Source organism: Capricornis sumatraensis, chromosome 2 (assembly GCF_032405125.1).
Source record: "Capricornis sumatraensis isolate serow.1 chromosome 2, serow.2, whole genome shotgun sequence".
NCBI classification, from domain to species: Eukaryota; Metazoa; Chordata; class Mammalia; order Artiodactyla; family Bovidae; genus Capricornis; species Capricornis sumatraensis.
Window position 1 is genome coordinate 109,682,426 of NC_091070.1, and position 12,547 is coordinate 109,694,972.

A 12,547-nucleotide genomic window follows, 5' to 3' on the forward strand; every position below is an offset into this window, starting at 1 on the left:
CAAAATCAGATTGATTATATTCTTTGCAGCCAAAGATGGAGAAGCTGTATACAGTCAGCAAACACAAGACTGGGAGCTGACTGTGGCTCAGATTATGAACTCCTTATCGCCAAATTCAGACTTAAATTGAAGAAAGTGGGGAAAGCCACTAGACCATTCAGGTATGACCTAAATCAAATCCCTTATGATTCTACAGTGGAAGTGACAAATAGATTCAAGGGATTAGATCTGATAGAAAGAGTGCCTGATGAACTATGGATGGAGGTTCATGACACTGTACAGGAGACAGGGATCAGGACCATCCCCAAGAAAAAAAAAATGCAAAAAGGCAAAATGATTGTCTGAGGAGGCCTTACAAATAGCCGAGAAGGGAAGAAACACTAAAGGCAAAGGAGAAAAGGAAAGATAAGCATCTGAATGCAGAGCTCCAAAGAATAGCAAGGAGAGATAAGAAGCCTTCCTCAGTGATCAGTGCAAAGAAATAAGAAGAAAACAATAGAATGGGAAAGACTAGAGATCTAGTCAAGAAAATTAAAGATACCAAGGGAACATTTCATGCAAAGATGGGTACGATAAAGGACAGAAATGGTATGCACCTAACAGAAGCAGAAGATATTAAGAAGAGGTGGCAAGAATACACAGGAGAACTATACAAAAAAGATCTACATGACCCATATAACCACGATGGTGTGATCACTCACCTAGTGCCAGACATCCTGGAGTGCAAAGTCAAGTGGGCCTTAGGAAACATCACTACGAACAAAGCTAGTGGAGGTAATGGAATTCTAGTTGATCTATTTCAAATCCTAAAAGATGATGCTTTGAAAGTGCTGCACTCAATATGCCAGCAAATTTGGAAAACTCAGCACTGGCCACAGGACTAGAAAAGGTCAGTTTTCATTCCAGTCCCCAAAAAGGCAATGCCAAAGAATGTTCAAACTATTGCACAATTGCACTCATCTCACATGCTAGCAAAGTAATGCTCAACATTCTTCAAGCCAGGCTTCAATAGTACATGAACCAAGAAATCCAGTAGTTCAAACTGGATTTAGAAAAGGCAGAGGAACCAGAGATCAAATTGCCAACATCCGCTGGATCATCGAAAAAGTGAGAGAGTTCCAAAAAAACACCTACTTCTGCTTTATTGACTATGCCAAAGCCTTAGACTATGTGGATCACAACAAACTGTGGAAAGAGATGGGAATACTATCTTCTTAAAGAGATGGGAATACCAGACCACCTGACCTGCATCCTGAGAAATCTGTATGCAGGTCAAGAAGCAACAGTTAAAACTGGACATGGAACACAGACTGGTTCCAAATCTGGAAAGGAGTACGTCAAGGCTGCATATTGTCACCCTTCTTATTTAACTCATATGCAGAGTACATCATGCAAAATGCCGGGCTGGATGAAGCACAAGCTGGAATCAAGATTGCCAGGAGAAATATCAATAACCTCAGATATGCAGATGACACCACCCTCATGGCAGAAACTGAAGAACTAAAGAGCCTCTTAAAGAAAGTGAAAGAGGAGAGTGAAAAAGTTGGCTTAAAATGCAGCATTCAGAAAACTGAGATCATGACATCTGGTCCCATCACCTCATGGCAAATAGATGGGGCAACAATGGAAACAGTGACAGACTTTATTTTCTGGGCCCCCAAATCATTGCAGATGATGGTATCAGTAGCCAGGAAATCAAAAGATGCTTGCTCCTTGGAAGGAAAGCTATGACCAACCTAGTTCCAGTTCAGCCACTCAGTCGTGTCCGACTCTTTGCAACCTCATGAACTGCAGCACACCAGGCCTCCCTGTCCATCACCAACTCCTGGAGTTCACGCAAACCCATGTCCACTGAGTGTGTGATGCCATCCAACCATCTCATCCTCTGTCGTCCCCTTCTCCTCCTGCCCTCAATCTTTCCCAGCATCAGGGTCTTTTCAAATGAATCAGCTCTCTGCATCAGGTGGCCAAAGTATTGGAGTTTCAGCTTCAGCATCAGTCCCTCCAGTGAACACCCAGGACTGATCTCCTTTAGGATGGACTGGTTTGATCTCCTTGCAGTCCAAGGGGCTCTCAAGAGTCTTCTCCAACACCACAGTTCAAAAGCATCTATTCTTCGGCGCTCAGCATTCTTTATAGTCCAACTCTCACATCCATACATGACCGCTGGAAAAACAATAGGCTTGACTAGATGGACCTTTGTTGGTGAAGTAATGTCTCTGCTTTTTAATATGCTGTCTAGATTAGTCATAACTTTTCTTCCAAGGAGCAAGCGTCTTTTAATTTCATGGCTGCAATCACCATCTGCAGTGATTTTGGAGCCGAGAAAAATAAAGTCAGCACTATTTCCACTGTTTCCTCATTTGCCATGAAGTGATGGGACCAGATGCCATGATCTTCATTTTCTGAATGTGGAGTTTTAAGCCAACTTTTTCACTCTCCTCTTTCACTTTCATCAAGAGGCTCTTTAGCTTCTGTTCACTTTCTGCTATAAGGGTGGTATCATCTGAATATCTGAGGTTATTGATATTCTTACCATCAATCTTGATTCCAGTGTGCTTCATCCAGCCCAGCGTTTCTCATGATGTATTCTGCATATAAGTTAAATAAGCAGGGTGACAATATACAGCCTTGACATACTCCTTTTCCTATTTGGAACCAGTCTGTTGTTCCATGTCCAGTTCTAACTGTTGCTTCCTGACCTGCATACAGGTTTCTCAAGAGGCAGGTCTGGTGGTCTGGTATTCCCAGCTCTTTCAGAATTTTCCACAGTTTATTGTGATCCACACAGTCAAAGGCTTTGGCATAGTCAATAAAGCAGAAATAGATGTTTTTTTGAAACTCGCTTGCTTTTTCGATGATCCAGTGGATGTTGGCAATTTGATCTCTGGTTCCTCTGCCTTTTCTAAAACCAGCTTGAACTTCTGGAAGTTCACGGTTCACGTATTGCTGAAGCCTGGCTTGGAGAATTTTGAGCATTACTTTACTAGCGTGTGAGATGACTGCAATTGTGTGGTAGTTTGAGCATTCTGTGGCATTGCCTTTCTTTGGGACTGGAATGAAAACTGACCTTTTCCAGTCCTGTGGTCACTGCTGAGTTTTCCAAATTTGCTGACATACTGAGTACAGCACTTTCACAGCATCATCTTTCAGGATTTGAAATAGCTCAACTGAAATTCCATCACTTCCACTAGCTTTGTTCGTAGTGATTCTTCCTAAGGCCCACTTAACTTCACATTCCAGGATGTCTGGCTCTAGGTGAGTGTGAGTGATCACATCTTCGTGATTATCTGGGTCATGAAGATCCCTTTTGTACAGTTCTCCTGTGTATTCTTGCCATCTCTTCTTAATATCTTCTGCTTCTGCTAGGTCCATAGCATTTCTAGACAGCATATTAAAAAGCAGAGGTATTACTTTGCCAACAAAGTTCTGTCTAGTCAAAGCTATGGTTTTTCCAATAGTCATGTATGGATGTGAGAGTTGGACTATAAAGAAAGCTGAGCGCAGAAGAATCAATGCTTTTGAACTGTGGTGTTGGAGAAGACTCTTGAGAGTCCCTTGGACTGCAAGGAGATCCAACCAGTCCATCCTAAAGGAGATCAGTCCTGAATATTCTTTGGAAGGACTGAGGTTGAAGCTGAAACTCCGGTACTTTGGCCACATAATGCAAAGAACTGACTCGTTAGAAGACCCTGATGCAGGGAAAGACTGAAGGCGGGAGGAGAAGGGGATGACAGGGGATGAGACGGTTGGATGGCATCACTTACTCGATGGACATGAGTTTGAGTAAGCTCCGGGAATTGGTGACGGACAGGGAAGCCTGGCATGCTGCAGTCCGTGGGGTCACAAAGAGTCTGACATGATTGAGAGACTGAACTGAACTGAACTGAATGGTCTATTTCAGTCATTAGAGAACTGAATCAAATCATGAAAATATCGTGAGGCATATATTTTCAGTGGGGACTTTATGAGCCCTTCCAATTTTGAAAGAGTTGGTTTGATGAAAGAACAACAGCTGTACCTGAAGTCAAGCAGTCAATCAGAAGAATGGCTAAAATTTAATACAGTTTTATTAGAAGCTTGTAAATGTCTGTTACTAGTTACATTACAATTCCTGTACGTGTCTGTGAAATACTAAGTGGAGAATTCACACAGGACTCAGGCAGGATTGAACCATGGATTTTAAAGAGACACAAATAACCTAAAATGGTCACCTCTCCACACAGAAGAATGGGCTAGAGGATCCAGAAACAGACCCAAATATTAGGGAATACAATAAAGGTGGTATTTCAAGTCAGTAGGAAAAGACGGCTTATTCAGTAAATGATGCTGAGACAAATAGTTAGGTATTTACAGGCTGACCTCAGTTTAGTCACCAAAACAAATACCAACAGAACAAAAATTTAAATATAAAAACTAACCAGGGGTAAATACTGGAATTTACAAAAAGCTTTCAAAGCATAACATCTGGAAGCACAGAAAGAGTAATATATTTGACTACATAAATATTAAGAAGCCGTGTATGGCAAAAAAAAAAAAAAAAAAAGAAAAGAAAAGCCACAGACAAAAATTAAATGAAAACCTGGGGGAAAATGTTTGTAACATAGTTGACAAAGGGCTGATTTCCTCAATACATAAAGTTTCAAACAGTTAATATAAATGATCAATAGCCCAATAGCAAATGGCAAAAAACATGAAAGGCTATTTTCAGGGGAAAAAAAGAGAAATAAAACATATAAACACAAGGAGGGGAAAACCTCATAATTAAAGAAATGAAAATGTAAAAAATGAAACACCATGTTTCACCTACAGTTTAAGAAGTAATACATTGTAATAGTTAAAACGGATTGCTCTAGAGTCAGAATACTTGAGATTGAATCCTGGTTCTACTCCTTACTGTGCATTCTCTTGTCTCCTAGGTCTGGGTTCTTGTGAGAACAAAAGGAGAAAATATAGTAAAAAGCAATGAAGTCTGTGCATGCATATAGTAACCACATTAGTTCTTATTATCAGGTGGACAAAAACAGGGAAACCATTGGTATAGTGTTGAAAGGGAGTGGAGAACTAGGCATTCATGCACACCACTGGCAGATGTATAAACTGGCAGGGTCTCTGAGCAGCAATTTGACACTGTCTACTAGTGTTCTAAGTTCATAAACCCTGTGAGTTTGCAGTTCACTTTTAGAATTATCCTACTAATCACATACATTCATAAAGACATATGTTTTTCTCTCTCTATATATATATATCTTTATACTCATAAAGACATATACTTCTCTCTCTGTATATATATATATATATATATATATATACATATATATATCTTTATACTCATAATGATATATAGGTAGATATAGATTTTCATTGCAGCAATATATGTAACAGCAAAAGACTGGAGATGACCTAAATATCATCTAAATTAGACTAAAAAATACATGATGGTATACCCTAAAATGAAATAATATATTGTTATGAAAAAAATCCCCCAAATGGTCAAAAAAGCAAATCGCCAAACAATGTGGACAGCTTACTCCCATTAGTTTAAGAATGCCTATAATATTTCTGGAAGGAGACACAAAAAAATAATATTAGTTGCCTTTGAGGAGCCAGAATGGGAGCTGAAGTCAGATGGAGATTTGCTTTTCATTAAATACCTAAAATGAAACTTTTTTCCCCATGTACATTTTTTTTAATGAAACAAAACTAGTTAATTAAAAAAATGAGTGCAACCATCATATAACATTGCATCTCTATCAGAAAAGCATACCAGCTGAAGATAGAAGTTCTAAGAGAGATGATGCTTGCTTAAGTATAATCATGGCTTTAGGGACCAAAATATTATCACTCTAGAGAGTGATGAGAACCGCAGAAACTGAACACACGAGTCTTCTTTCCAAAGCTCATATTATCCATCTGTTAACTGCCTCTAAAATAAGAGCTGTTTCTCTAGAAGTGTATGAGTGTTCTTGTACTTGGTGTATTGACTGGGATAAGGACTTTGGGGGAAGAAGGAAGGGAGAAGGACTGACAAGCATCCACTAAAACGCTCTTCTGGTTCTCAATGATCTATTTTTTTTGGACAACTTATTTCTTAGGTTTTTTCCTTTCATCTTAACACCTTACACATAAACTTTATAATTCAGAAAGCACAATTCCACTTTCTCCCTAACAACCCAGTAGATGGGGCTGATAACGTCATTTTAAATGAGTCTCAGAGAGGTCGCCTAATCCAACAGATAATAGGTTTGTGTCCTAGCACCACCACTCCATCTTCTAAATCTGTACTTTCCACACTACAGCGTTCTTTCATCATCCCTGCTCAATCTCATGGCACCAACTCCGGATTCCACCTCAACCCAGCCGACACCAAGCACCTGTATTCTTAGGCTCTATGATTCTAGAGCAGAGAAGGTGATGGCACCCCACTCCAGTACTCTTGCCTAGAGAATCCCATGGATGGAGGAGCCTGGTAGGCTGCAGTCCATGGGGTCGCTGAGAGTCGGACACGACTGAGCAACTTCACTTTCACGTTTCACTTTCATGCATTGGAGAAGGACATGGCAACCCACTCCAGTATTCTTGCCTGGAGAATCCCAGGGACAGAGGAGACTGTTGGGCTGCCATCTATGGGGTCACACAGAGTCGGACACAACTGACGTGACTTAGCAGCAGCAGCATGATTCTAGAGAGTGATGGTAGAGACAGGAGTCAATTAAGGACAAAGGATAAGATATGTTTTTCTTTCTGGGGACAAATCTGAATCAACTGCTTTTTAAAACATCATTCCTTTGTTCTGAGAAAATGAAGTAGTGTATCCTGTAAACAGGGTCTTGGCAGTACTGAGCACATTATCTAGATACTTTATTCCCTTTACCTCGCTTCCCCGGTAAAGGCTCTAGTATATTATCTTCACAATACAAATGACTACAGAAATTCAGTGAAGGGATGTCAATTGCTTTATATCACACAGCTCCCATGCTGTGTTGAATAAGGACTCAAACCCCAGTGTCTGGCTCTAAAGCATGTTGTACATTATACCACTCCACCCAATGAACAAACACTGCTCTTAGGTGCCATGATTTGCTAGGGTGGTTGAAGAGCCCAGTCAAAGACAACCTGGAAGTTCTTAAGCATGCTAAGAACCTGGAAGTTACGCTAGAAAAGTCAGGGCCGCTATTCAACCAGTTTTCCCCCATTTATTTACTCTGTCCCTCACATCTCTAAAATGAAAATGCGCCTAAGTTTCAGGGCAGAATACTGGGGGCACTATCAGCCAGTAAAATGAATAACAAGAAGCAAAAGGCAGCCCCTGCTAATTGCGAGGCTGTCCTGCAAGGGCTGCCTTCTGTGGTTGCCAGGCAACAAAGGTAAACAGCAGGAAGTGGCAGGATCATGGCCACTAACTACAGTGCCAACCAGGTAAGCACTTTTTTTCCTTTTCTTTAACATTTAATTTTGCCTTCCAGAGTCCACCTTTTGCCTGACCCCTCCCATAGGATTCTGATTACTGAATAGACAAAAAAAAAAAAAAAAAAAGTGCTATGTGATAGTATTTTTTTTTTAACCTCCTTAGCTCTCAGGGGAGGGAGGGCCCAAAGTACAAGTAATAAGTATTTCTGGGTCAAGTTTGTAGGCTCTAACCTAGAAGTCAGCAAATTTTTTTCTGAAAAGGGCCAGAGAGGAAATATTTTAGCCTCTGTGGGCCAAGTGATAAAATCAAAGATACTATATAGGTATGAGAGAAAACATTTTCCATAAAATTTTTGACAAAATTCAAAATATAATAACAGTATAATTTTTTATATTAATGAAAAGAATGAAATTCTTATAGGATGAGAAAATATTTTTGCTTAATTGGGATACAAAGTTAGTGTTCCCTTTTATCAAATCAACTGCAAATTTTCATCTATTAAGAACAGTTCTTAGCTTTCTCAGGCCATCTCAAAACAGACAGGAGGATGGATTTGGCCCATGGGCCAGAGTTTGCTGACCCTGGTCTAGACCAGCACTATAATAAAAAGATAATGTGAATCACAGATGTAACTTCAAATTTTTAGTAGCTGCATGCTGCTGTTGCTGCTGTCACCTCAGTCGTGTCCGACTCTCTGTGACCCCAGAGATGGCAGCCCACCAGGCTCCGCCATCCCTGGGATTCTCCAGGCAAGAACACGGGAGTGGGTTGCCATTTCCTTCTCCAATGCATGAAAGTGAAAAGTGAAAGTGAAGTCACTCAGTCGTGTCTGACTCTTCGCAACCCCATGGACCGCAGCCTACCAGGCTCCTCCATCCATGGGATTTTCCAGACAAGAGTACTGGAGTGGGTTGGTAGCTACATGAGAAACATTTAAAAGAAAAAGTTAATTTTAATAATATATTTAATTTAGCCTGGTAAGTCCAAAATATTATTTCTAACATTTAATCAATATTTTAAATTATAATTAGTGTTTCACATTCCCTTTTTTTGGTACTAAGTCTTCAAAATCCAGTATTCTTTATATAGCTGACCCTTGAACAAGGCAGGGATTAGGGCACAGATCCCCACACAATTGAAAATCTGCATCTAACTTAACAGTCAGCCCTCCATATCCAGGGTTCCACATTCACAGATTCAACCAACTATTGATCATGTAGTAATATAGTACATATTTTTTGAAAAAAATCTGTAAGTTAACTTGCATAGTTCAAACCCATGATGTTCAAGGGCTGACTGTACATACAAAGCACCTCAATTTGGACTGGTCACATTTCCAGGGCTCAAGAGCCACACGTGGCTAGTGGCTTCATGTTGGACAGCACACAGACAAAACGACTTACATCCTCTCTGCAGTGAGTTGGAAGCTTACTTAGCATGGTTGTTCATGCCTTTGGTCTTCAAATCTAAAGAACTGTGTCTAGCTATCATTTCCTGGGCTTGGGACCTTTGAGTCTCAGGGATTCTTATCTTTCTCTCCACAGTACGAAAAACCTTTCTCACCCAAGTATCTGCAGAACTGGTCTCTTGCGAAGCCAACAAAAGAGGTATTCCAGCTTCAGTGCACCCTCTTTACGTCATACTCTGTGTAATTCTAAACTCTTTCAGCATTCTTTGCATTCCCATAGCCTCCTCTCCCTCAGCCCTTAATTCAAATTTAAGCCCTACAGATACTTTCTCCCACTTTTCCACTCCATCTTCACAAGCACTTTTCTCTCTACCTCTACCCCAGAGGATTTCTTCCCATGAAGGCTACACTCAGATTATTGCCAATGATCGTGGTCATCTGTTGCCTTCAGTGCCCCGTTCCAAGGTGAGACATTCATCTCCATTCTCATCTAGAAAGTTAAAGAACCAAGGCATAGACGTGGAGTAACAGAGGGAAGACCTGTAATCTCCTGCAGGCACTACTTGGAAGATTAAAGTGCAACCTAATTCACATTGTAACAAGAGTGCTCCCAAACTTCCAGCCAACAGGATAAGTTTAACACCCAGAACTCCTTAAGTTGATGAATGATTGGTATAAAATGAACACCTTCAGGTGATAATACTTATATAGTGGGTACCCGGCCAAACTTAGGCTAAGGATGTAGAATTTAAGCCAGTGGAGGTAAAGGGGATTAAAAAATTAGGGCAACCTAAATGAGAAAGGGGAAGAGATTGGGGAAGTTATGCTTTCAATCTTGTTTCGTGACAATCCCAAAGGTAAAAAGATGCAACTAACAAACAGAACAGACCTGCCAATAGGCCAGTTACTGTGAGTGAGAAGCCCTGTTGAGGAATCCCGTCTTTTTCCATTTAGGCAAATCCTTGGGGCTCCTTCATGGGCACCTGGCAAATGCCTCTGAAGGTACCCCCTGCTCGGGCGACCCTGACCTCCCGTACAGCTGCTGGTGCTGCCTCCCTCACCAAATGGATACAGAAAAATCCTGATTTACTTAAGGCCTCCAATGGGTTGCGTCCTGAAATCTTCGGCAAGGTATCTTATTTCTCCCACTTAACCTCAATCCTATTTGCTTTTCAACCTCAGAAATGTGTATTGTTATACTACCACAATCCCAGCAGGGGGAACCTTTAACCAATTCTGTCTTATCCTGTCTAGTCCTTAAGCAACCTCTGGGGCCTGAAGGGATAAGCTAAGGACATCTTATCCACCCCACCCATCTCCCCCTTCACACAGTACAAAATGATCTGATTTCAAAGGGGAGGTTAATGGTTACCAATTTAACTCGTATTTGAAACCTGACTTCTTGCCAATGGGATGGGGAGAAGGGGATTTAGAATTGAGATGGATTGAGAATGATCTAGGCCTAAGTGGAAACATAATTGTCTCTTCTGTTCTACCCCTGACAGCCCCATGATCCAGACAGTCAGAAGAAACTCAGGAAGTCTATCACAAAGACTGTACAACAAGCACCAAGTCCCACCATAATCCCAAGCTCCCCAGCCTCAAATCTCAATTCCCCAGATCAACTCCAAAGCTCACATCCCTCTGCAGGTCACACTCCAGGTCCCCAAAGCCCACTCAACTCTCCAAAGTGCCCACCTGGAAGCCCGTGTTTGCCCCATGCAGGCCGTAATCTAGCCGAGGTCCAGAAATGCAAACCTGCAACTCCGTAAGGGACTAAGGTACCGAGTGGCTTGAGGAAGACCCCCCCCAATCAGAGAAATTACAGATGGGAATAAAGGCAAATTTGTAAAATAAACTTTTTTTGTTATTGGAATATAGTTGCTTTACAATTTTGTGTTAGTAACACTGTATGTTGAATCTTTTACTGACTTCAAATTTTTCTCTTCAGCTCTTTAGGTAGGAGGTAGATGGGCACCCCCCACCTCACTCCCCCAAGGTAAAGCGATTGGAGATTCATTCCCTATAAACTGAAACTCCACTCCAAGACAATAGCAGGACAATTAAGGGAGGAGGCTGGGCCCTGTTCAAACCACTTATTTCTCACTCTGGGAGGCAGACCTCCCCAACCACACATGCGCAGAAAGGCTCCTTGCAGGCAGAAGCAGGGAGCAATGTCAAGGGACGCTCTACCCATAACGCCTCTTCAGTAGAATCCACCTTGGCTAAGAAATGTGTACACCCACCTGAGAGAATCCTGATATACCACATGTGGACTGTGAACCAGACAAATCAAAATGATTGGCTAAAGGACACCAACAAGAAATAACTCATAATTCAAACCGCTTCAAGGGCGCAAGTCTGGGACAGTCTGCCTGTGTGCCTATCCACATGTATTATACTCTTTTTCCTCTTAATAAATACCTTACTTGCTTCACTACTTTCTTTGTGGGAGTTCTTTTCTGCAAAGTCAAGGGGCCAGGGCCCTTGCCACTGACCACTGGTCTAGTAGCTAGGATTTGGTGCTTTCACTGCTGCGGCCCAGCCTCAATCTCTGGCTGGGATACCAAGCCCTGCTCTAAGCTGCTGCAGGCCAAGGCCGCCCCAGGTCACCCTGGCCGCCTCTCTTAACCCATAATTAGAAGGGTTGGAGGAAATAAATACCCCCCTCACTTTTCACCCCAAGCATGAACTACAACTTCAAAGTCAGAAGTACAACCATTTAGAGTAGAGCAGGTGTACGTGCACTTGGAGGTGGGGAAGAAAAGCAACAGGATGCCAGGTTAGGAGACATGACCCTTGTCTAACAGATCATATCTGATATGGGAGAACACACAGGGGAACTAAGAGTGGTGAAAGCAAAACTGAAGCAAAAATACAAATATAACTTGAAAACTGAAGCTACAGAAGTGATGAGACAGAGAAGAAAAGGGGCAACAGGCAAGTAAAGTTGAGGCAGAATTACATACCTGACCACTCTGCCCCTCCCCTGACCCAATGACCTGAATGATTAAGAAGCCACCAAAAAAGTCCCCTATTAATTTCCCAGCCTCTCATTTCTGTTATCTTTATCCCTGTTCTGCAACTTCCTGGCACTGGCTGTTACATTTAATGCACTTGCCAAACCTTTCCCAGTTCTGATACCCAGTTGTTCCCTTGTGAGCATGGATGCCTCACTCTGAGGACAAGTACAGAGGACACGTGGTGTGCACTGGAAAGCGTGTTAGTCGCTCAGTCCTGTCCAATTCTTTGCGACTCCGTGGACTGAAGCCCACCAGGCTCCTCTGTCCATGGGATTCTCCAGGCAAGAATACTGGAGTGGGTTAGCATGCCCTTCTCCAGGGGACCTTTCCGACCCATGGACTGAACGCAGGTCTCCTGCATGGCAGGCAGATTCTTTCCTGTTTAAGCCACAAGGGAAGCCCCCGGTGTGCGCTGGAGAAGGCTCCAAAGACTTCTCGGGGCCAGTATAGCAAAAAGGGAGATGTGATCATCACTTAAAGCCAAGGACTACTGGGAGCTGGGATGAAGACTGAGGAGGCAGCCAAGCAAGGTCTTCCTCTCTGACTGACACCAATCACAGGCACTGCTACTTCTCTCCAACCCAAAGCTTTAACTGGCTGGTGAGCAACTCAGAGTGACACACTAAGGAGATCAGTCACCCCAGCATTTCTAGAGACTACCAAAACAGCACTCCCGCCATAGGGAGCTAGGGACCCAAAAGCCTG

At 42.2% G+C, this 12,547-nt stretch overlaps 1 protein-coding gene across 1 annotated transcript; it reads left to right on the plus strand.

Moving 5' to 3' along the window:
• Nucleotides 1–7,392: 7,392 nt before the first annotated feature.
• CFAP126 (cilia and flagella associated protein 126) lies at nucleotides 7,393–10,591 on the plus strand. Its single transcript, XM_068993755.1, has 5 exons — nucleotides 7,393–7,419; nucleotides 8,956–9,018; nucleotides 9,204–9,284; nucleotides 9,774–9,950; nucleotides 10,325–10,591. Exons 1-5 carry the CDS (start codon nucleotides 7,393–7,395, stop codon nucleotides 10,589–10,591), a joined length of 615 nt encoding a protein of 204 aa, XP_068849856.1.
• Nucleotides 10,592–12,547: the final 1,956 nt, after the last annotated feature.

Coding starts and splice junctions, on each gene's coding strand:
- CFAP126 (XM_068993755.1), top strand. CDS start 7,393: ATGGCCACTAACTACAGTGCCAACCAG. Junction 9,019..9,203: donor TTGCGAAGCCAACAAAAGAG/GTATTCCAGCTT, acceptor CCTCTACCCCAG/AGGATTTCTTCCCATGAAGG. Junction 9,951..10,324: donor GTCCTGAAATCTTCGGCAAG/GTATCTTATTTC, acceptor TACCCCTGACAG/CCCCATGATCCAGACAGTCA.